The 26,217-nt window shown below is 42.2% G+C and overlaps 1 protein-coding gene across 1 annotated transcript in view; it reads left to right on the top strand.

Moving 5' to 3' along the window:
- Nucleotides 1-389: 389 nt before the first annotated feature.
- The window catches only part of tsc22d1 (TSC22 domain family, member 1), a 61,938-nt gene continuing 36,110 nt past the window's right edge, over nucleotides 390-26,217 (top strand). Inside the window, exon 1 of the mRNA XM_046363448.1 lies at nucleotides 390-3,706. Coding sequence (XP_046219404.1) covers nucleotides 1,077-3,706 — 2,630 coding nt within the window. The 5' untranslated portion in view covers nucleotides 390-1,076. The remainder of the gene's footprint in view (nucleotides 3,707-26,217) is intronic.

Genomic DNA, 26,217 nt, shown 5'->3' with positions numbered 1-26,217 from the left:
GTATGAGTCTGAAACTATTTTTTTTTCCGTTGCCTGCCTCTCCCCTGTTGTTCTCTCAGCCTCTTCTCCCCAGACTGCTTTTTGTCTGACTCGTCTGGGCATCAATAGAGCATGCGTGGTCGCCATGTTAGCAAGTTCTCTCCTCCCCCGTCGTCACTAGTTACCACAGCCACACATTAATAAACCCCGCCCATTTCTGACAATTATTTTCATATTTTAAACCTAACCTCAACCGAAACTACACTGCTAATATTATGCCTAACCCTAAGCTTATGTCAAGACCAAAAAGCATTTTTGTTTTCACGAATTCTTACGATATAGACAATTTTCACTCTGTGGCTGTGGTAACTAGTGGAAATCCTCCTCCCATCGGTCTCGTCACACTTCAACGGTTCGAGCCACAGTGCAAGAACAAGAAGGCGGACTGGCTGTGAATAGCTTTTGGAAGAGGGAGTGATACAGCAAACATTGGACTAGCTAACGTTAGCTATAACAAAGACTTTTCAGAATGGATTAACCCGTTTTGCGAGAGAATTAAGTGGATATATTCTCCTAAGGACAACCTTATATCGGTAAAGGATTGCTTGTTTTCATTTTTTGCTTCTGAGAAATTCAATAATGCAACTCACCACAGTGTGTGGATAGTGATGGAGCTAACGTTGCACTTCTGTATCAGCTCTCGCTTTGGATGCTTACTGCTTACTCAGTTTGTGTTATAAGAATTTATCAATTATAACAATTTACCTATTGAGATAATATAGTACAACGACGAAATGCTGGCTTGTATGTGAGAACATACGCGTCTGTAACTGGCTAGCAAGCCCATGAGCTTATGTTAGACTAGCTAACAAGCTAGTTAGCTTGTTAGCATTTCGGCTCGTCAACTGATTGTCAAACGCGAGCATTTTCCGTCACGAGGGAAGACGTTTAGAAATCCCAAAAAGCTAAATGTTTGAACCTTGTCTTTAAAACAGATTTATTTATTGTCGGTTGATATTAATTTATTGTTAAAAATCAGTTTTTGTCAAAACTGCTGCCCTAACGAAGTGTAACGTTATCCCCTGGAATCTTTCAAAATGCACCATCCTCATTCTGCAGGAGACTCTGGCAGCGTCAGAAAGATGGCGCACCCGGCGAATTTTCCTAGAAGGGGTAATGTTAGCAATATTAACACCGGCGCCGGGAGTGTTCCCACGTTGTCAACACCGACTAGTTCAGCTGTTAGCAAATGCCACGTTCCCACTGAAGACTACCAATCCCCCCTATTGATGCAGTCTCAACCTCCTGTTGGATCATCCTCCCCTGGGCCTCAGCACCCTCCCCACAGCCTTAACCTGCACTCCCAGCCACAGCCCCAGGCTCTCTCCTCTGGGTCTCAGATAATGATGAAGAAGAAGAGTGGCTTCCAGATCACCAGCGTGACTCCAGCACAGATCTCTGTGAGCACCAACAACAGCATAGCGGAGGACACTGAGAGCTATGATGATCTGGATGAGTCTCATACAGAGGATCTGTCCTCTTCAGAGATCCTGGATGTCTCCCTCTCCAGGGCCAATGACATGGCTGGGGGCGCAAGGAGCTCCTCAGAGGAGACACTGAATAACTTTCATGAGGCGGACACCCCCGGGGCTATCTCCCCCAACCAGCCCCCCCACTCCTTGCCCCAGGGTCCCCAGCACGGAGGGATGGTGAACGGAAATGTGCACCATCACCAGAGGCAACATAATCACCCTCAGCAGGCCCTAGCTCAGCCTCCTTCCTCTGACCCCCACTTTACTCCCACTTCTGGAGGGGCTGGGGGTGCCCTAAAGATGCCTTCTACCATGGAGGTACCTCTGGAGAATGTTTCAGTGGGTTCTGCCAGTGTTGCTACTCAGCCTGTAGCAGCTGTCTCTCTCCCTGGAATGCACAGCTCTGCTGCAGTAGCTACTGTTAGCATAGCTGATCCTCTGACCAGCCATGTTTGTAATGTGAATATGTACAGCTCTTCCAATGTATCTGTGATGGGAGGTGTTAGCACCAGCGCTAGCAGCAGTGGTGGTGGCTTCCCCCCTAGTGTAATGAGTTGCGGTGGGAGGGTTGGAGGTTTGATGGGGAGTAACTCGAGCATCACTATGATTGCTGCTGCTGCCAGTGGCTCTGTGGTGTTGGGGCCCTCCAGTGGCACACAGGGTGGAGGAGCTGCCATACCTCAGCCAGGGATGAGCTCCTCGGGCATGGCTCTAGCCTCAGTCCCCTCCTCCCAGCCCCCCCCAACCCCAGCTCCTGCCACCACTAGCTCTCGTTTCAGAGTGGTCAAGCTTGACTCCAGCTCAGAGCCATTTAAAAAGGGCAGATGGACATGTGCTGAGTACTATGACAAGGAGACCCCAGCTTCGGCCCCTGCCCCCTTGTCCTCTGAGGCTACTGCCCCTAGTGGCCGGGTTGTGGACAGCATGCGGCCGTGTGGGCCTGAGTGTGTGAAAGTGGGGTCGGAGAGGGAGAACACCAGTGGGAGTTCAGTGAGCAGCACAGTCAGCACACTGAGTCACTACACAGAGAGTGTGGGAAGTGGAGATGCTGGAGGCCCCCCATTACTCCAGCCCCACCCTCACTACCAGGACTACTCCAACCCCCCTCCGTCCTTCCAGACCTCTCGCCCAGGTTTCCCCATGGTGGTGTCCCAGTCTCATCTGCTGCCCACCGTGGCTCCCTCAGTCCCTGCCAGCGTTCACCAGCCTGCCCCCATCAACATGGTGGGCCTCCAGACCACCATAGGCCACCAAACCACTCCTATGCCCCAGCAGCCGCTCACCTACGCCCAGGCAGCCTCCATCCCGGCTCCTGGCTCAGCTCAGAGCCTAGTGGGGGTGCTCCAGAAGCAGATGGGCTATGCTCTTACACAGCAGCCTTCTGCGACTCCCCAGGTAGCCCCGGTGCACAGGCTGAGCCAGGGAGGGGGCATGCCTCCAGACTACCCCCAGCCCAAGGCAGGCTTACCCCCACCTGCTGTGCCACAGGCCCTGCCTGGATCCGGGCAGATGATGGGAGTCTCGCAGCAGCAGGTGGTTGGTTCCATGCCCCAGCTCCAACCCCAGGGTCTCGTCCAACAGCAGCCCCAGCAGACCTCAATCCAGGCCACTGTTGCAGGAGGGGGGTTAATGCCTCAGATGGGCCCAGGAGGAGTAACTGGGTTTGGGCAGCAGCCACAAGGACACTCTCTCTCCCTGGACCACCAACATCAGCAACAACAGCAGTCATTCCCAAGCAAAGCCCAAGGACTTGCCACCCAGCTGTCTAACACTGCCCTCCCTAACCAGGGCTGTCTAGTCTCCAATGTGCTTCCTCCTAACCCACAGAGTGACTCCCAGCCACAAAACGGCAGTGGCCTGGCCCAGTCTCACCCACAGGCGCAGCCGCCCGGGGTCAGCATGCCCCAGGACTTCAGCAGTGCCCAGGCCCACACCCAGGCTGTGGCTTCCCAAGCCAGTGCCCTGTACGCCAGCCTGCCCTCCTTCACCACCACTCAGCTGGAGGATGCCCAGCGCCTGCTCTTCCAGGACCAGTCTGCCCTGCTGGCCCAGACCATGGCCAAGCTGGCTGGGGAGGGTGGCACTGCGGCAGGCACAGGCCTGGGGACTGAAAGTAACGCAGCCGCCGCCACGGCCGTCAGTGCCTTAACCTCCTCTGCCGGACTCTTCAAAGCCGTGGATGGAGACGATGATGGGTGAGTCCCAAATCAGTGCTTTTATATGTTTTTGATTGATATTGGGGTATAAAAGTGACAGTATCTCCTACACTAGTAGGCCAGCTGATATATCACTAAAGAGATTGTCTCATGTTGTCTCTTAACTTCAGCATGCTGCTTTTAACATTCCTTCCATAATGTTGTATCTGATGTGCTGAATTACATTTAGACCATTAATTGTTTAGTCAGCATTTGCCTTAAAACACAGTGTCCTGGACATGACCTTGCATGCGGGGGGAGTTCTTCCTAGTGGAGTGATGCAGCCGGCTGAGTGCCTGGTGGTGGTTAGGAATGGTTTGGATTGGGTGAATCCAGGTCGCCACGGCAGCACTGTGTGTGGGTGAGTGGGATGCCAGACAGTGTGTGTATGTGAGATGGCAGACACAACCATGTGTGCGCTCTCACTGTCTGAGAGCGCTCTATGCTACTCCTTAGACACTAGACAGGGCAGTGCTCAGCTGGAAGTGACATTTTGTATACTTTAGACTGCAGTGACTCTGCATTTGAAAACACACAGACTAGGGTTTTTAGCTTGATGTTTAAACTACAAATTGTTTTTCTGTTTAAAAAAAATCCACTTCAAAGCAGAATAATGGTCCTATTAGGTATGTACGACCGCTATGGCCGGGCAGTCATATGCCGTAGCTGAGGCGCTTTCAAGGGTTTATTTGTCCATAAGGGTACACTACTTATTTTTAAATGCCGACACGAAACCTTGTCTGGAGATGGTTTTGAAGCGCAGCTGAATGGGCATTTTACCTGTCTGTTAAGGAATGCCGCTTCTGAAGCGGGACTAACGTCCATCGCTAGGGGGGACAGAATTTTCCATCAAATGATCTAGACCTGCTTGCGCTTGCTACTACCACCTGCTTGTAGAGCAGACCACTCTATCCTAAAAAAAGTACTAGCTTATAAAAAATAAATCTTAACATAATCACTAGTTAACTACACATGGTTGATAGTACTAGTTTATCTAGCTTGTTCTGCGTTGCATACAATCGATGCGTTGCCTGTTAATTTATCATTGATTGAATCATAGCCAACTTTGCCAAACGGGTGATTTAACAAGAGCATTCATGAAAAAAGCACTGTCGTTGCACCTATGTGTACCTAACCATAAACATCAACGCCTTTCTTAAAATCAATACAGTAGTATATATTTTTAAACCTGCATATTTAGTTAAAATTGCCTGCTAACATGAATTTATTTTGACTAGGGAAATTGTGTCACTTATCTTTCTTTCTGTGCAACAGAGTCAGGGTATATGCAGCAATTTGGGCCGTCTGGCTTGTTGCGAACTGCGTGAAGACTATTTATTCCTAACAAAGACAGCCAACTTCGCCAAACGGAATGATTTAACAAAAGCACATTTGTGAAAAAAGCACAATCGTTGCACGAATGTACCTAACCATAAACATCAATGCCTTTCTTAAATTCAATACCCAGAAGTATATTTTATTAAACCTGCCTATTTAGTTAAAAGAAATCCAGGTTAGCAGGCAATATTAAACTAGGGAAATTGTGTCATTGCTTTCATTGCACGCAAAGTTATGTTATATGCATCAGTTTGGGCCGCCTGGATCGTTGAGAACTAATTTGCCAGAATTTGACATAATTATGACATAACATTGAAGGTTGTGCAGTGTAACAGGAATATTTAGACTTATGGATGCCACCCGTTAGATAAAATACGGAACGTTTCCATATTTCATTGAAAGAATAAACGTTTTGTTTTCGAAATGATATTTTCTGAATTTGCCCATATTAATGAACTAAGGCTCGTGTTTCTGTGTGTTATTATGTTTAAGTCTATGATTTGATATTTGATAGAGAAGTCTGACTGAGCGGTGGTAGGCAGCAGCAGGCTCGTAAGCATTAATTCAAACAGCACTTTCATGCGTTTGCCAGCAGCTCTTCGCTGTGCTTCAATCATTGAGCTGTTTATGACTTTAAGCCTTTCAACTCCCGAGCTAGTTAGCGGTGTGCGCGCTAATATCGTTTCAATCGGTGACGTCACTCGCTCTGAGACCTTGAAGTGGTTGTTCCTCTTGCTCTGCAAGGGCCACGGCTTTTGTGGAGCGATGGGTAACTATTCTTTGTAGATAACTTTTGTCGGTGTGTTCCTTGTTCGAGCCCAGATAGGGGTGAGGAGAGGGATGGAAGCTATACTGTTACACTGGCAATACTAAAGTGCCTATAACAACATCCAATAGTCAAAGGTATATGAAATACAAATTGTATAGAGATAAATAGTCCTATAATAACTACAACCTAAAACATCTTACCCGGGAATATTGAAGACTCACGTTAAAAGGAACCAACAGCTTTCAAATGTTCTCATGGTCTGAGCAAGGAACTTAAACGTTTTTTTTACATGGCACATATTGCAATTTTTCTTTTTTTTCTCCAACACTTTGTTTTTGCATTATTTAAACCAAATTGAACGTGTTTGATTACTTATTTGAGGCTAAATGGATTTTATTGGTGTATTATGTTAAACTAAAAGTGTTCATTCAGTATTGTTGTAAGGGTTAGGGTTAGGGTTAGTACGAGCTTTTTTTGGGGTCCTCCAATAATCGGTATCGGTGTTGAAAAATCATAATCGGTTGACCTCTAGTGTACACACACACACACACTGCCCAAGTCATGTCAGCTTTTGACAGACAGACATCACAGACCGATTGATCCATCCCTGTCTGCTGCGCAGAGCAGTGTTTCTACTTCTACCATATTGTTTTCACATTTTCTGATCTTTGCTGATTAGCAGGGGGAAAATACAGAGGGTGGATTGCCCTACACACTCTCAGCACTTTCTTATTCTACTGGAAAGGGGGTTTAGTGCCCATACACATGTATTGATCAGACTGGCCTAGAGGTGGGATAATGCAGGTGGATGCAGCATTACTATAGAACACTTATGTAATGCTGAAGAATAAACAGTTCAATTGTTGAGATGGATGTAACACTTTGGCAGTGCTATGAATGGGAGGGAAAGCCAATGGAATTTCAGTATTTGAGGTTAGTGGGGAAGGTATTTTAAATGCTTGCCTTTGCAGCAGAAAGTTAACAGCGTTTAGGTTACTAACCTCTTTTGTCTAGAACTTATGTGATGGTGTTGGAATATGGTGCCACCATATGATCTTAAATCCTACGTGTAGAGCATGTTTTAGACAAAGTGTAGTGAACCAGGGATATGGATCAACAAGAACTCATTTTGTTTCTCATTTTGAATATTCTACAGCCAGCTAGACGTGTTCATATGGCGGTCTTTGCCCCTTGGAAACCCCTGGACCACGGCTCACCTCCACAGCCGTAGCGATATTGGAGCTGAGGGATGGCTACTGTTGTCACATGATGGTGTACTCTGAGGAATGTATAATCTAGGAGGGTAATGTGGATTACCGTCTTCTCGCAACCCAAAGCCCTTCACAAATGAGCAGATCATCTTGGTGAATTAGCCTCCTAGTCAGCAGTTTACCTTTTTGTATGAAGAACTTTACATTGACTTGTATTGAGTTGAGCCTTAGCCACCAAAGGATAATCTATTAATATGTGAGAAGTACAAGTTAAATGTTCTGCAAATGGAATGGAGATAGTATGATAATTGATGTTTGTGACATGTAGATGTATAGACCTAATTTTCTCAGTACCTGACAGAGCGTGCTGTAGCAGATGTCAGTAAGATGGTGTTGAGTAGCTGTGTCAGTGACACGCCTATACTGCCCAGGCAGCTCCACTGTCAGAGAGTTCATCAGCGCAGGCAGCAGGAATTAATGAATGCTTACTCCGTGTTAACCCCTCATTACACACATGGCTATGCTGCACACTCAATCAGGGTGTTACGCCTCGGTCATTGCGTTTTGGTACACCAGAAGTACATTTGTTTCCAGTGGAACGCTGCGTTTGCCTTGCAGCATTGCGTCGCAGAGGGAGTTGCAGTGCATTCTGTGTGGTGCATATGTTGATTTTTATCGAACGTGTGCATCAAACTGTATGCGTTGACAGCTTGACAGAAATGTTAGCAAAAGGTGAATGCTGTTTCCATTTTGCCCAATGACGCTGTCAGTATGATCTAGGTGTTAGTGTTTGGAGATGGATAACTAATTACCGCTTTCTGCCTTCTAAATTTGGGTCTCTATTGTAATAGGCTAATTGACATCATGCCTTCCATCGTTTTCCCTTTCGTCCTTGTAATGCTCACAGTGGTCAGATTTTTTCCAGCCCTGAAATGCAAAGTATATCGAGTTCTATTGCTGACATAATTTTCTTTTTAGTTTCGTCCCAAAACACACAGGCCCAAGGTTTCATCACGTTAGCATCTTTGGTTGCAACCCCTATAAGTACCCACTGCACTCGTCCCTTGCCAATAATTCTCCTTGTTTTAATTGTTTTTTTTCCCCCACAGCCTTCACTCTATTGGACACTGATAAAAACCTCTCACAGTGAATTGTAATTTTGTTACAATAGAAATGGGTTCTATTTGTGACACTCAATGCGCTGCAAGTCCGGCCTCCCATCTCATTGTTTTTTCAGGTCAAATACCCACAGGCCAGCTCCTCTTTGGTGTTTAGGAGAATATACCCGTGTGGGTGATTGAAAGATGAACTGACGTCCACACTCCAGTCGGTTGTAGTAATGCACCGTAAAGTTGGTTGCCAACTGCCATGTAAAGTCCAAAGAAATAAAAAAAGAAGCCTGAGGAAGAGATGAGAGAGGAATTCGGTTTACTGTTTAATCTGTGGATTAATTGGGCTCCCGAGTGGTGCAGCTGTCTCAGTGCATGAGGCGTCACTGCAGTCCCTGGTTCGACTACAGGCTGCATCACATCTGGCTGTGATTGGGAGTCCCATAGGGCAGCGCACAATTGGTCCAGTGTCGTCCGGGTTTAGCCGGCGTAAGCCGTCATTATAAATTAGAATTGGTTCTTAATTGACTTGCCTAGTTCATTTAAAAAATAATTATTTGTCAGAGTAGAGGACAATGTGCATTTCAGGTAAAATAACAACCCAATGTTTATATCCCAGGACAAATAAGCTAGCTAGCTAAATTGCCATACATTTTTAATGCTGTCCCCAAAAGAATATAATTTGTTCAAAGTTTTTTTTACATTTCATCCTGCGTGTCCTGATTGTGTCTGGTGTGGGGGTACAAAATCAACATGCGCGCTTCCGGTTTGGTCAGCACATTACTGTGTTCGGAGTTTGTTTTAACCAATTTATTGATGAGATTATGATATAGGCTATACAGTGGGGCAAAAAAGCTTTAACTATGACAGACAAAATGAGAGAAAAAATCCAGAAAATCACATTGTAGGATTTTTAATGAATTTATTTGCAAATTATGGTGTATGTCTTTGTCTTATTTCATCAAACATTCTCATTCTTTTTGTCACTGCATATAGTTGATTTGATTAAAAAACAGGATGTGTCTATATACACAGAACCAGTCAAAAGTTTGGACACCTTTATAAAACTTGACCAATCTATTGGTCAAGAGAATACTCTGTCGACCAAGATTTTCTTTCGTCGGCAACAGCCCTAATATATATATATTTATGCCACTGCTCGATTGAGAAAAGTATGTATTTATTTATTTATTATTGGTCGACCAACAGCTGACAAGTCGAATAATTAGGGTCAGTCCTAAAACAAACTTGGCATGACCGGTGAAAGTTTCTTATCGATTAAGACCTTAATTATGTTTAAGACTTTTATTATGCCATGTGATCACATGCAATGCTCCAGTTAGCAGAACGTGTGATTGCAGTTCATTTAAGAATGTGAATAAAAGCAGAAATGAATCACAATCACACAGAGTATGATTGCCCGCTGGCTAGTTTGGTAACATAAACACACTTCAGAAGCAGTAGGAAGTGCATGAACATTTATCATGATCGCGTTGTGCAGTGATGCTAACTAGTCCATGAACACACTATGAAGTGTTCATAACGGTCTCAAACCAACAAAATTACAATTCACTGTGAGGTTTTTATTATTATGTCCAACAAAATCAGAGTTATATTAAAAAGAACATTAAATTTGGCAAATATAAAGGTCAAATGTAGCCTGTACTTCAAAATACACACATTCAAGGTAAATATGAAAGTAGTTTAACTGTTTCATACGTGAGTTCCAAATATCTCTAACGTTCGTCCCAGCATGAGTTGTTTAATGCACGTGATGTCAGAATGGACTATCTGTTCCAAAATGTGATTTGTTACGCATTTAACACGCGCTGGCTGCTAATTATGTATAGGCTATGTTTCAACTTGTCAATTTCAAATTATTTTCTAACTAGTTGTATTTTCTAACAGTTTGAATTGATGGTTGTTCTGCCTCCTCATTCATTCACATATAAGTAGCCCATTTCAGTGTTGCGTACAATTTGTTTGAGGCCTTACTGAGCCGGACAAACTTCACTCTTCGAGGAGAGCCCTTCCGCACATCAAGTATGCAGACATTTGCTCATTCTTGCATGAAGTGGCACATTTTCTGGTTGGTGCTCGCATTGCCTCCATTGTTGTTTTCCTTACTAATAAAAACTTTGGACTTGTGTGCGTTCCTATCAAAGTAAGTGCCTTATTTTCTTTATATAGTGTTTCTACTGTAGCATGAAGTATGTGTGTATGTATGCACAGTTGAAGTCGGAAGTTTACATAGCCTTAAGTTGGAGTCATTAAAACTAAACCATGGGACCAAGCAGCCGTCATACCGCTCAGGAAGGAGACTCATTCTGTCTCCTAGAGATGAACGTACTTTGGTGCAAAAAGGGCAAATCAATCCCAGAACAACAGCAAAGGGCCGTGTGAAGATGCTGGAGGAAACGGGTGCAAAAGTATCTGTCCACAGTAAAACGAGTCCTATATCGACATAACCTGAAAGGCCTCTCGGCAAGGAAGAAGCCACTGCTCCAAAACCGTCATTTGAAAAAGCCAGAATACGGTTTGCAACTGCACATGAGGACAAAGATCATACTTTTTGGAGAGATGTCCTCTGGTCTGATGAAACAAAAATAGAACCGTTTGGAGGAAAAAGGGGAGCCTTGCAAGCTGAAGAACACCATCCCAACCATGAAGCACGTGTGTGGCAGCATCATGTTGTGGGGGTGCTTTGCTGCAGGAGGGACTGGTGCACTTCACAAAATAGATGGCATCATGAGGAAAGGAAAAATATGTGGATATATTGAAGCAACTTCTCAAGACATCAGTCAGGAAGTTAAAGCGTGGTCGCAAATTGGTCTTCTAAATGGATAATGATCCCCAAGCATACTTCCAAAGTTTTTGCGAAATGGCTCAAGGACAACAAAGTAAAGGTATTTGGAGTGGCCATCACAAAGCCCTGACCTCAATCCTATAGAAAGGATTGTGGCAGAACTGAAAAAGTGTGTGTGTGTGTGTGAGTGAGCAAGGAGGCCTACATACCTGACTCAGTTACACCAGCTCTGTCAGGAGGAATGGGCCAAAATTCACCCAACTTATTGTGGGAAGCTTGTGGAAGGCTACCTGAAACGTTTGGCCCAAGTTAACCAATTTAAAAGCAATGCGACCAAGTACTAATTGAGTGTATGTGAACTTCTGACCCACTGGGAATGTGATGAAAGAAATAAAAGCTGAAATCGCTCTACTATTATTCTGACATTTCACATTCTTAAAATAAAGTGGTGATCCTATTTGACCTAAGACAGGGATTTTTTTTACTAGGATTATAAATGTCAGGAATTTTGAAACACCTTAGCCAAATACCTTTAAACTAAGTTTATGTAAACTTCTAACTTCAACTGTAATAGTCTGATTTAGCTTTTTAACTAGTTTTGCGCACAGATTTCTCAATTGCCTTAAAGACTGCCAGTCTGGGCCCAAGTCTGAATCCACCTTGGCCCATGCAGAATCACTGTTGTGTATGACTTCAGATAGCTCTGGACTGAACCAACGGCAAGACTGATTTTTTTTTTTTTTAAATTCATTTTTTTTTAAAGGGAGCATGTTTTATCTACAATACAATTGAAAACATTTTAGAAGTGGTTCAGAGACAACTTTGGGTCAGGTATAGATGCAATACATTCAAAGTTACCAAAATAAAGGTCACAAAAGGCCTGTTCACTGAAATGTTTAAAATGGATCTTTTTGATAAAACTAGGTTTGAATCGAGGCATCCGTATATCCCTGGCACATGCAATGGGACAGTGGTCACTAATGTTCAAAGCAAAAACCCCACTCCCAGCATATTTCTCTGGAGTATTTGTAAATATGTGGTCAATCAGTCGATTTTGTAGGGCCCTTTAAGTTTGGACGAGTGGGCTTTAATCAGCTGTGTCAAATTGAAATTAGTACAAAAAGCATTTAGAAAATCAGCATCCTGCGTTCCCCATGCAAGATTAAAATCTCCAAAAATCAACACCTGTGGGGTAATAAAAATTGCAATTAAATCAGTGCATTCGTTTAGTATACACTTCTTGGTGGAAGGTGGATTCCTAGAACTGTTATTCTTGAGTTTGAACACATCTGAAGACTTAAAGCCAGCAATACAAATGGTTTAGGACTGGGTGTAGCCTTTAACAGTGACACAGAAATAAGATTCTTCGTGTAAATAGCAACACCACCACCCTTTCCCATCAGCCCTAAACACATTGTAACCATCCATAGCAACTCCGTTTTAGGTAATTCACTACGTTCTAATCAATTACTAATCAATTACGTTCTGTACTTCTGTAAAATGTGTCTCACTTAATTGAGAGGATCAAGTCTGTCAGTGCAGCCCCTTGAATAATGAAACATGGTATGCATATATGTTGAAACTGTTCATTACTGTTCACAAAGGCAATGTCCATACAGTTTTACAATGCAAGACGATACCAGTAGCTTCCAAATTTGATTGTAGTCTAACTTTCCTTGCTAGTTTACAGCTGAATCCACTACCTTGTAGTACTCTGTTTGCGATAATATGCTAAATGTGCTAATTTCAAAGCTGACTGTCACAACTTTATTAATTCTCTGGTTTCAACTAGATTCCATAGCCAAAAATTCAAATTCCATAGCCACATTCAACCCCGAATGACATCATTAATTTCTTAAAAACCCATTAGTCTAAGCCCCGTCTAGTGCTATTGAATAACTGATTCATTACATGGATCAACAGATCGCCTGAAGTGTCTGTCTTTTATCTGACAGATGTAAGAAAGATCAGGACATCTTGTTTTGGTCCTTTTTTGTTGTTGCCAAAGGTTTAAACGTAATGATATTGAACTCAAAAGATGCCCAAAGATTGAACACAACAGTAGCTGAGTTTGTCTGGATCAAGTGCCATTCTGTGACTGGCTAATATATATATATATACATACGTACACACAGTGAGGGGGGGAAAGTATTTGATCCCCTGCTAATTTTGTACATTTGCCCACTGACAAAGAAACGATCTGTCTATAATTGTAATGGTAGGTTTATTTGAACAGTGAAAGAATAACAACAAAAAATCCTGAAAAAGTCATGTCAAAAATGTAATAGAATTATTAGCATTTTAATGAGGGAAATAAGTATTTGACCCCTCTGCAAAACATGACTTAGTACTTGGTAGCAAAACCCTTGTTGGCAATCAGAGGTCAGACCTTTTCTTGTAGTTGGCCACCAGGTGTGCAGACATCTCAGGAGGGATTTTGTCCCATTCCTCTGCAGATCTTCTCCAAGTCATTAAGGTTTCGAGGCTGACGTTTGGCAACTCGAACCTTCAGCTCCCTCCACAGATTTTCTTTGGGATTATGGTCTGGAAACTGGCTAGGCCACTCCAGGACCTTAATATGCTTCTTCTTGGGCCACTCCTTTGTTGCCTTGGCTGTGTGTTTTCGGTCATTGTCATGCTGGAATACCCTTCCACGACCCATTTTCTTTCTTGGGTTCTCACCCTCGATTTGACGGTACATGGTCCCGTCCATCGTACCTTTGATGCGGTGAAGTTGTCCTGTCCCCTTAGCAGAAAAACACCCCCAAAGCATAATGTTTCCACCTCCATGTTTGATGGTTGGGATGGTGTTCTTGGGATCATAGGCAGAATTACTCCAAACACACCAAGCTGCTTGTCGTTGGTCTTGTAGCCCATCCAGCCTTGTGTAGGTCTACAATCTTGTTCCTGACATCCTTGGAGAGCTCTTTGGCCATGGTGGAGAGTTTGGAATCTGATTGATTGCTTCTGTGGACAGGTGTCTTTTATACAGGTAACAAGCTGAGATTAGGAGCACTCCCTTTAAGAGTGTGTTCATAATCAAATACTTATTTCCCTCATTAAAATGCAAATCAATTTATAACATTTTTGACTTGTGTTTTTCTGGATGATTTTTTTGTTGTTATTCTGTCTCTCACTGTTCAAATAAACCTACCATTAAAATTATAGACTGATCATTTGTTTGTCAGTGGGCAAACGTACAAAATCAGCAGGGGATCAAATACTTTCCCCCCTCACTATATATATATTTGCCAAACGTCAGCCTCGAAACCTTAATGACTTGGAGAAGATCTGCAGAGGAGTGGGGAAAAATAAATATTTATTTTTTAATGGTATTAAGATACTAAACTTGGTATCTGTATCGACGTTAAAATTATTGTATCGTTAAAACACTAGTGTGTGTGTCTGTTCCTGGAGCTCTAAGATAAATGACTACTTTAGCAGGACTGAAACATGATCTGGAAGCCAAAACGGCATCAGCAGAGTCAGTCTCACTGTCACCTGCCCTGCCTGTCTTGTCCTGTCCTTACACAACCCCCGCGGCCTGTGTGGACAGCAGTATTGAGTTTATTTTGCTGACGTATGTGGTTAGCTACCTCTTGTGCTTAGATCCCTGGATTTATACTAATTATTCCCCTCTGGTTTATTGGATACTAAAATACTTGTCATGGTCTGCAAGCATTGATTATAGGCCGCCTTATTAGACTACCATAGCAGTATACACATTGTGATTAGTCATAAATAGCAACAGGGTGGAGAGTGACACAATGATGGTATGTTTGTTGTATTAGTTGGGATCTATTAATTCTGGAAGATGTATCTTCATGTAGCGTATGTGTTGCTCTCTGTTATTATACTACCAGTGTTGGAACCCAGGCAACATACTTGGACTGTATTATTTCCATTTAGCAGTCAGTGTAGGCCTAAATTAACTAAGTACTGTTGCAATACTCTACTGTCTGTGCTCCAGAGGGGTATACTACAAAGCAGGATCAATGAGTAAGCCAGCTAACCTTTAATAAATACCAGAAAAAACGATTGGTTTTCTGATTCATTTAAGAAAGCTTAAGTTGTGTTTTTGGTTGAGTCAATTAGATCACACACTTTTCAAACTTGTCCCTCTAAAAAATATATATATATTTTTGAATATTTAGGCAAGTTGGCTAGCCCAACTCATTGGGTCGGCAGGTAGCCTAGAGGTTAGAGCGTTGGGCCAGTAGCCGAAAGGTTGCTGGATTGAATCCCCCAAGCTGACAAGGTAAAAAAATCCGTTCTGCCCCAAACAAGGCAGTTAACACTGTTCCCCGGTAGGCTGTCATTGTAAATAAGATTTTCTTCTTAATTGACTTGTCTAGATCAATAAAGGTCAAACTTTTTTTAAATTATGTAGTAGGGAGTAATATTTCCCCCCCAAATCTACCAAGTTTCAATACCGGGAATAATTCATATTTGTCCAGAGTTCTGGGAAAACAGCAATAATCGTAAGTGACAATGTAAAGCTTTTAAAGTCAAGGTATGGTCACTTGGGGTTCTCCCAAAATAAGATAGTTCCTGCGTTACATTGCTGTCTTGTCTGCGGCACTATGTAAAGATTGCACAGTAAGTGAAACTGATATTTAGTCATGTTAGAGTAACTTTGATCGGCAATAACATTGATTTGCGTAACAGGCTGTTCATAAATTCAGAGCGTTATGTTCCCCAATTCAGCCTAGGCCTACTGCTGAAATGCTCTATCTCGACATGGTGCTCTCAGGACGTTGTCGAATCATATAAACTTTGCAACGGAAGTCAAACAAAAGTATAATGACAAGTTGCTAAGCTTTCTAGATAATTTCCAACGAATGACATATCTCCTATTTGACAAAATCAAGTTGATTATATGGATAGCATATCAGCTCATGAATAACGGAGATGAAGAGAAATTGTTTAAATATCAAGATATCTTAACGGGGACAAAAAAATATATTTTTTAAGAATCCATATCTACTCTCATACAATTTGTTGATCACACATTCTCTACTGAAGCTCAAGGGGCAGCAATACGAGGCAGTGCAGAGAAACGGGAAATGTTAGAGGTATTTTGGCATGCATAGGTGAGACGTGCTTTGATAGTGCACCCTATGGATAACAGAATAAAGTTAGGAATTTTCATGTGAGACAGGAATCTGAATTTTGGGTTTCAGTGGAATTGGGACGATAGGAAAATATGGATAAATAATACACTTGATTTAGACTACATTGTTGCATGATCAGTGATTGAGTGAACTAATAAATGAGCTACCACTTCCACTTGTCCACCCAGAGATCAATTAAGCAAATATACAGAGAAACATTATCACGTTGTTTGATTCAGACAAGTCACAGGTTTTGGTTGGGAGTAGGACAGGCTACTGCGTGATCAGCTAATGTATGAGCAAACGGGAATGAAGATAATCATTAGCACTCACCTCAATTTCAGCAGCCTAAGTGTTACCAAATATCCAAACGGAGATTCCGTGAAAACAAAGATCCGACATCGATTGATTTATGTCGACTCTTGTTTAGAAGCAGCGTGATTGGCGCTGTCCCAATCAAAACAGTGCTGAATTTATAATCTAGGTGACCACACACGACTATTGTTTTAAATAAGTATAACGGCTGTATATGACTAAGAGTTTCAGCATAAGCAAGAATTTGATACATGCCTTCAATTGCATCCGCCTACCATTCCAATATTTTCATAATTCAGTAGATCATAACTAAGGTGAGCTTTCCTCTGTGCTTTTTCTAGGCTCAATGGTTTCCTTGTCTCCTCACTTTATTGCTGCTGGCCTCTGCCACGTTGTTCTCAACACCAGTTGAAATCAATATAGCCTACTGTTTTCTTGCAATCTTTTAAAAAATTTATCGGGTTCGGGCTCATTTCTGTGATGGCGGACCAGGCCTGGGCTTCAGCTTGCCGGGATTGGGTCAAACCGGGAGCACATTTTCAGTTCTGGTGTGATCTCTAAACTGTGTTCGGGTCTCGTGTGCAGTCTGGCCGTATCAATTATGCGTGTGCTTTGATTTTATGTTGAGTTTGTGTCAAGTAAATACGCTAGGCTTAAAGGCTTCCATGAAACAACCTGTTTGTCTAATGTGCTATTTTATTATTTAGCAATCTGCTGCTGTACGTGTGTATCTCTCTCCTTCTCTGCTCCCACACTACACAGCCCAGAGAACACAGCAGAGCAGCAACTTGTGTGAGTGGCCAATTAGTCAGTGGCCTCTTTGATCCAGGTGCAGATGTGCCTTTTCTTTCTGACTTTATTTCTCTCTGTTTTGATGATATCTGTTGTTATTCAAGCCGCAAAGGGGATGGATTGGTGCATGTGCGCATGTCTTGGCCTAGTAATTGCAAATAGGTTATGATGGACTGTTTGTAGTCTACCTTTCATCTCAGAGGCCTTAGAGCTTTAGATAGCATAACACCTTCCTTCACCAATAGGTAGGAGGAACCACCTTTATATAAAGCAGATGTGGGATGCCATTTTAGGCTAAAGCTTTTCAACAGGCACAGATCTTCCTTTTAGGCCTTCTACCTCTTTGAAGGGGTATGACGTCATTGTATTGTAACTTCTAATTTGAGCAGCGTTTAATTTAAACTTCAGTCATTGTGAATTAAACTTAGGGGTAAGTCACTCACACTTTCTCTCTGTCCCTCACTCTTCCCCCCTGTCCGGCCCCGTCTCTCCCTGTATTAGTATTGAATGGTGTTGATAGAGGTCGTCTACTAGTCTGTTAGCTCTCTGAACACTGTGATGCGCTGAATCATACCTGGAATTCCTGTGACCAATACGCTGTCTGGTCCTGGACCCAGGAATGTACTTGTGTACATAGGAACACACACTTGCAATAGATTACTTTGCACATCACACACCGTCTGCCTCAACCTACCCCACCCCCCCTCTCTCTAACGCTCTGTCTCTGTGAGCATGCTGCTGCCTTGCGTGAAGGCCCATGTGTCCCTGCTGCTCTAGTGAGCAGGCACAATTAAATTTCCCTTACTTGTGTCACCGGCTGAACAGCCCCAGTCTAACCCGGTCTGTCCGGCCCGTGTGAAATGAGGTCACTGGGGGAGACGATAGCTTGGCACAAAATAATTTATCCCCCTCCTTTCTCTCACTCTTTCTCACTTGCTCTCTCACTTCAGTCTTAATTTTTTAATCTAAACCTAAAATCCAAGAATGAAGTTCTTCTTAACTCAAACTCTCATATTCTCCCTCCTAAATGAGCTTCCTCAAATCTCCACCTTCCTGCGCAGTAGTATGTAGTCTCAAATTCTTGAAGAACTGAGACGCATGTTTGGGTTTTAACTTCCATTATATACTGTTGGAGCCTGGTGCTCTAAAACAATCTATTTAAATGTATCCATATCATTTGATAGGTCATATGTGGTGTTTAATCCTGTCTCTGGATTTAATAGCTGCTCCCCCTCACTTTGAACTAATCCCCTTTTCTATGGTGCCAGAGCTGAATGAGAGCCCATGGGTTTTGTGACTCTGTGGCTAACACGTTAGCATTAGTATACAGCATGGCCCTGCTCTCTTAGCCATTAGTTTAGCCTTTTATATTACCAATAGAAATAGCACCTCTGTAGCATGCTCATCCCCTGTGCTACCCTTCAGCACAGTAGCCCTTGTTTTAGCACTTAGCTTAGCACTGAGTCATTTCTTAAGTGTCAGTGCCAGAGCTTGCGTGGCTGCCTGGCTCCCTGTGATGTCCTCACCCCTCACCACACCTCTGACTGTCTTTTTTTCTCTGGCTGGTCAATAATTTGTCCCTTTCCATTCATTCTATTTCTATGCATTCAAGCCTATCCGATAGGCAAATTCTAGATAACTTTTGAAAACTGGGCCCCGGGGATTGAGGCTTCAGTCAGCCATGTAACCCCTAACTAAACCAGAAGCCTGTTCAGTTAGTCTGCTGGGTTAACCAACCTCTGATGTTGATGATGACAGCGCTGTTTTGTCAGTATAGGTCTGACGGGTTGTATTTACTGCAGTGTTGCCCCGGGTACATCTTACTGTACCTACTTATCTGGACTCCTTGCCCAATTTTTAAAATTAATGACCGTTTGTTTATTCTTTCACTCAGGTTTTTTCACCACTGCAACCAGGCACGCGTGTCTGTGTGTGGTGTTTGGTGTGGCAGGTGCTTTGAGTTTATCTAAATTTAAGAGGCTGGTGACTGCTTCTGAATAACAGGCAGGACAGTCCTTCTGATCTTTGCACTGCAGGGTGTGTGCTTGGGTGCGTGTGCCAGGTCATAAATTGGGAACTCATCGTTGCTGGTTCCGTAGCAAGTGTTGTCTTACTGTACCGAGGTTATGAGCTTTTCATATTTAAAATGAATAAAATCACAGATTTAAGCAGTTTGTTAGGATGACAGGTTTTCATGGTATCCAGTCTGTTGTGCCATATCATACACATGCGTAAGCAGACATACACTCACACATTGAGCTCCTGTGTTGGTATCATGCAGTATTGATGAATAGCTTTTCCTGTGGACATTCATGCTAATACACACACAGGCTTGCACTGTGTGCTGTAATAGGTAACGTGTGAGGTGGGTGCGGGGGTGTTCAGGCATGGCTATTTGATGTTGTCGTCCTGTTGACAGATTAATATATCACGTGCATCATCACTCTGTTCTGTCACAACTGTTTACTGTAGCATCAGAAACACATTTTTGATTGACATTTTTATTTAACCGTTTTATTTAACTAGTCAGTTAATAACAAATTCTTAATTACGGTGACTGTCTTCACCGGCCAAACCCGGACGATGCTGGACCAATTGTGCGCCGCCCAACAGGGTGAATGTAGGCTATGTCCTGCAATAACCTCAAAACAGTTTGTTTTATTTTAACCTCCTGTTTAGTCTCAAACATACACTGAGGTCATGGGCAGTGAGTCAGACCTTGTTAAAGTCCTAATATTACACAGATCCATTGTCAGAGATCATATTTTCCACCTGGTTTCTACATGGTGGAGCGTGTGTGTGTGTGTCTGTTTTATCTTGCCTCATCAGCTGACAGAGCACACCCACAGGCAAAGAGAGCACTGAAGGCACTGGGTTCTTTTCTAAAGCTGCATGGATTGGAGACACTCACAATCACCCACCTAGCTTCGCCCGCGTGGTCCTGCGGTGATGGAGAGGTTTATGTAGTAGGGGAGCTGTCATCTCTTATGGTTGTGTTCAGAATGAGAGTGAGTTGTTTTAACATGACTTTGTGCTGTTTGTTTTTGGGCCAACTAGTTCAGATTACATAAACTAACCTTTACATGCTCATGCACACACATACTCAAATAGTTATTGAAATGATAGCTCTGTAAAACATTCATACAACACCTCATGGACTATTTGTTGAAACATATTTTTTTAAGGCACACTAATGTGTTACCTTGACTCTCTTTCTAGGCCTCTGTTACCATAAAGTTTGGGTAAAATGAGGAATTTACCAATTTTGTTTTGAGAGGAGCATTTTGCTGCATTGAAGAGGCCTGGTTGAGCATTGCTGCCAGTTACAGGGTCAGTATTATTTGCAGACTGTACAGGACTCAGGAGGTAATGGCTCTATGACGGGGCAACTGAGGAGAGAGAGGTAATGGATCTATTGTATTAATTCCGCTATTACGTCACTGAGTAGTGTTAGTCTCTTGCTCCATCTAGTGCCGATTGGCTGTCAGGATTTATTTAGAAGTTTGTTTTTTATTCATATTTCACAAATATGTTTACCTACATTCCATGGTATACAATATCAGATCAATTCATATATATATATATATTTCCATATGTTTTCATATCGGTCATGTACAGTCAAGGACATGGACATTTTTACATTGTTGGAGAGATGCTTCCCAACTCCTGGCCCTGGGAAACCAAAGGGGTGCACATTCTCAACAACAATTACAGTTTTAAAAGGTAAATAAAATTGTGCAGCCATCGACTGCAATGGAGGGTGGACATTTTTCCTCAAGAATTATACGTCTCTTTGCAAGGATAGTAGAGAAATGGCCAATTTAATTAGGGCCAATTTCAAGTTTTCATAACAATCGGTAATCTGCATTTTTGGACGCCGATTATATTGCAATCCACAAGGAGACTGCGTGGCAGGCTGACCACCTGTTACGTGAGTGCAGGCTGCAAGGAGCCATGCTAGCTAGCATTAAACTTAGCTTATAACCTTTTATTTAACTAGGCAATAAGAACAAATTCTTATTATCAATGACTGCCTAGGAACAGTGGGGTAACTGCCTGTTCAGGGGCAGAACGACAGATTTGTACCTTGTCAGCTCGGGGATTTGAACTTGCAACCCTCCGGTTACTAGTCTAACTCTCTAACCACTAGGCTACCCTGACGCCCCATAACATAATCACGAGGTAACTACACATGGTTGATGATATTACTAGTTTAACTAGCTTGTCCTGCGTTGCATATAATCAATGCGGTGCCTGAAATTGTGTCAATTCTCTTGCATTCAGTGTAAGCAGTCAGGGTATATGGAGCAGTTTGGGTCGCCTGGCTCGTTGCGAACTGTGTGAAGACCATTTCTTCCTAACAAAGACTGCAATTCATTTCCCAGAATTATACGGAATTGTGACATAACATTGAAGGTTGTGCAATGTAACAGCAATATTTAGACTTAGGGTTGCCATCCGTTAGATAAAATACGGAACGGTTCCGTATTTCACTGGAAGAATAAACGTTTGGTTTTCGAAATGATAGTTTCCGGATTTTACTATATTAATGACCTATGGCTTGTATTTCTGTGTGCTTATTATATTACAATTGAGTCTGATATAGCAGTACTAGGCAGCAGCAGGCTCATAAGCATTCATTTAAACTGCACTTTCCTCTGTTTGCCAGCAGCTTTTCGCAATGCTTGAAGCATAGCGCTGTTTGACTTCAAGCCTATCAACTCCCGAGATTAGGCTGGCAATACTATGTTGCCTATAAGAACATCCAATAGTCAAATGTTAATAAAATACAAATGGTATAGAGGGAAATAGTCCTATAATTCCTATAATAACTTCAACCTAAAACTTCTTACCTGGGAATATTGCAACCACCAGCTGTCATATGTTCTGAGCAAGGAACTTAAACGTTAGCTTTTTTACATAGCACATATGCCACTTTTACTTTCTTCTCCAACACTCCAACACTTTTGTATTATTTAAACCAAATTGAACATGTTTCATTATTTGAGACTTAATATATTTTATTTATGTACTATATTAAGTTAAAATAAGTGTCAATTCAGTATTGTTGTAATTGTCATTTATTACAAATATAAATAATAAATCTGCAGATGTTTTTTTAATCGGTATCGGCTTTTATTTTGGTCCTCCCAATTATCGGTATCGGCGTTGAAAAATCATAATCTGTTGACCCCTAGTCTGGACACCATTAACCCAGTAGGTGGTAGGCCAAAAAGGGCCCCCTGAGGGCACAGTTATACATTGACTCCAAAAATGTTATATTGTTGCAAAAACGCTGGACCAAAACATATGAGTAAGAGCTGCAGAAGCCTCTCTACATCGGTCACATAGGGTCTAGGTTTGGATACCTTTTACTTAGCCTGGACTTATTAGTCCAATAGATTTGGTGTAGCAGCTTGACCTGAACAAGTGCATGTCTAGCACAAATAGACAATGGATGAACCCTCTCAACAATACTTCCATTCCTCATCTGAGAATTCATTGTTCAGATCATCTTCCCATTTTGTTTTGATGTACTTACAAGTTGCGTACCTGAAGATAATGAAATGAATCTAGGAAGAGCAATGTTTTTGACTTGTTTGTCAAGTGAGGCAAAATTATTGTTCAGAAAAAGATCCAATACATGAACACCTTTACTCTGCCTTACATCAAATTATATGTCTTCACATGATGGGGGGGAACATATGGTTATTGTGTAGGGACATGCTGAGTGAAGCTGAAAATGTTGTCGAAATTGGATCCATATTCTCATAGGTTGTTTAACGATGGGATTAGATGTGTACCTGGATATCGGCAAAGGTAAGGGTGAACATTAGTGTGTCACAGGCTGATTCTTCCATTTTCAATGTTAGGTTCTAATTCTCAGAGTGAAACACTCTCAAAGCTTAACCAAGTTTAAGCACTGATATTTAACCGTTCCTCATAGGCTGAGTCTCCTCCTACCCATCTGTACAAACATCGTTCTTTACTGCTAGGCAGGACACTAGTGATACAGGCCATAAACCTTTATTTCTCCCTTAACCTGACCTGACCTCAACCCCCCCTCCATCACCAATCCAAGGCTCCCTCCGTTTATCAATGCCTGCGACATGTAATCGCTTCCCTGCACTCAACACATTCCAAGCTTAGTTAAACACACTATATACCTTCCTCCTATAAGCATTAACTTCTGGTGTAGACCCTCTAAACCTCAGCACTCCCTCAGTGACATGAATAAGTATATTTCCTATTCTCAGAACCCAACAATACCAAAGAGGGATGACTTGAATAATTGAGATTCAACCCAGTACATACTATTTCTGATGTTGGCAGACCAGTTGTAGAACTGTACAATGAATGAGGTAATAACTGTAACACTGTAAAACTGTAACACATTGAAGTAGTTGAATAAACCTTGGAATAAACCTTGGAAAGACATTCATTTCACAGTATTTATGCTTCCAGATAGTGAAAGGGGAGAAGCGACCAGCGCTCAAAAACAAGTTTCGTATGTTATTCTAGCTTTGTAAAGTTTGCCTTTAGGTCTTTAAAGTGGTGGGTAACTGAAACACCCAGATATGTGTATTTGTTTGACCCTTTTGAATGGAAGTGTAGCCAAACTGGTGGATCCATCATGTGGGAGAATACAAAACATTTCACATTTATGCAGATTCAGTTTATACACAGATATTTTCCTCAAGATTTCAAGAGTATTTAAAACCATTAGTGCAGATACAGTTGAAGTTAAAAAAATGTAAACTCAGTTTTTCACAATTCCAGACATTTAATCCTACTAAACATTCCCTGTCTTAGGTCAGTTAGGATCACTACTTTATTTTAAGAAAGTGAAATGTCAGAATAATAGTAGAGTGATTTATTTAATCACATTCCCAGTGGGTCAGAAGTTTAGTATTTGGTAGCATTGCCGTTAAATTGTTTAACTTGGGTCAAACGTTTCAGTAGCCTCCCACAAGCTTCCCACAAATAAATTTTGGCCCATTCCTCCTGACAGAGCTGGTGTAACTGAGTCAGATTTGTAGGCCTCCTTGTTCGCGCACACCTTTTCAGTTCTGCCCACAAATTTTCTATAGGATTGAGGTCCGGGCTTTGTGATGGCCACTCCAATGCCTTGACTTTGTTGTCCTTAAGCCATTTTGCCACAACTTTGGAAGTATGCTTGGGGTCATTGTCCATTTAGAAGACCCATTTGCGACCAAGCTTTAACATCATGACTGATGTCTTGGGATGTTGCTTCAATATGTCCACAATTTTCCTTTCCTCATGATGCCATCTATTTTTTTTAAAGTGCACCATTCCCTCCTACAGCTAAGTACCCCCACAACATGATGCTGCGACTCCCGTGCTTCACGGTTGGGATAGTATTCTTCGGCTTGCAAGCCTCCTCCTTTTTCCTCCAAACATAACGATTGTAATTTTGGCCAAACGGTTCTATTTCTTGTTTCATCAGACCAGAGGACATTTCTCCAAAAAGTATGATATTTGTCCCCATGCCATAGTCTGGCTTTTTTAAGGTGGTTTTGGAGCTGTGGCTTCTTCCTTGCTGAGTGGACTTTCAGGTTATGTCGATATAGGACTCGTTTTACTGTGGGCATAGATACTTTTGTACCTGTTTCCCCCAGCATCTTCACAAGGTCCTTTGCTGTTGTTCTGGGACTGATTTGCCCTTTTCGCAACAAAGTATGTTCATCTCTAGGAGACAGAACGCGTCTGTTTCCAGAGTGGTATGACGGCTGTGTGGTCCCATGGTGTTTATACTTCCGTACTATTGTTTGTACAGTTGACCGTGGTACCTTCAGGCGTTTGGCAATTGCTCCCAAGGATGAACCAGACTTGTGGAGATCTACAATTGTTTTGAGGTCTTGGCTGATTTCTTTTGCTTTTCCCATGAGTTTGAAGGTAGGCCTTGAAATACATCCACAGGTACACCTCCAAGTGACTCAAATGATATCAATTAGCCTATCAGAAGCTTTTAAAGCCATGACATCATTTTCTGAAATTTTCCAAGCTGTTTAAAGGCACAGTCAACTTAGTGTATGTAAACTTCTGACCCACTGGAATTGTGATACAGTGAAATAATCTGTTTGTAAAACATTGTCATGCACAAGGTTGATGTCCTAACCGCCTTGCCAAAACTATAGTTTGTAAACAAGAATTTTGTGGAGTGGCTGAAAAACGAGTTTTAATGACTCGAACCTAAGGTTTATGTAAACTTCCGACCAACTGTAACATTGGATCAGAGATAAATACAAGTATATCATCAGCATAAAGTGAGATTTTGTGTTTGAGATGACCTCTTATCACCTCTTTCACTACCTCACTGCTACGTAGAGCGCTGGCTAGTGGCTCCATGGCTATAGAAAAAAGGAGTGGAGACATCGAACAGTACTTCCCAGTGGAACGTTGTAAAGGAAAAGTACTCAGAAAAGAAAGATGCTGTTCAATCTGAAGCCAGTGGAGATTTGTATATTATTTTAACCCATGAAATAAATGAATCTCCAAAACCAAAGCATTTTAATGCTTTGATTAAATAATCCCCTTCTACGGTCATGCTTTTTCTGCATCCATCAAAATAATTATTTCTCTGTTTACAGAGGGTGGAGTATATAAAATATTAAACGGGCATCTCAAATTAAGAAAATGGTGTCTGATCGGGGTTAATTTATAGAAGTCTCAAGGCAAAGGGCTAGGGCTTTAGCTAATATTTTAGTCTACATCGGAAGCGAGAGGCTTTTAGGAGGCACACTCGAGGGGGGATCCTTATGTTTTAGAATGATTTCTGTTGCGGCTTGGTAGAGATTTCGTATTAAAGGAGTGGGAGAAGGCTGAGGCTAAAAGCGGTAGCTGTTTAGCAAATGTCTTAAAAAATTCAGCTGAGAACCCATCTGGTCCTAGTGCTTTGCTGTTCTTTAAAGACTGAGTTGAAACATTTCTAATGTGGTAAGTGGTTTTTCAAGATCCATTCTCACTTTGTTGTTTAGCTTTGGTATTGGTAAACTTCAGAGGAAAGCGTCTGTCGATGGGGAATCTCCAGTGTCT

The sequence above is a fragment of the Oncorhynchus gorbuscha genome, linkage group LG09 (assembly GCF_021184085.1).
Source record: "Oncorhynchus gorbuscha isolate QuinsamMale2020 ecotype Even-year linkage group LG09, OgorEven_v1.0, whole genome shotgun sequence".
NCBI lineage: Eukaryota > Metazoa > Chordata > Actinopteri > Salmoniformes > Salmonidae > Oncorhynchus > Oncorhynchus gorbuscha.
Note: the sequence above shows the minus strand (reverse complement) of the source record. Positions and strands in the feature narration are given on the sequence as shown.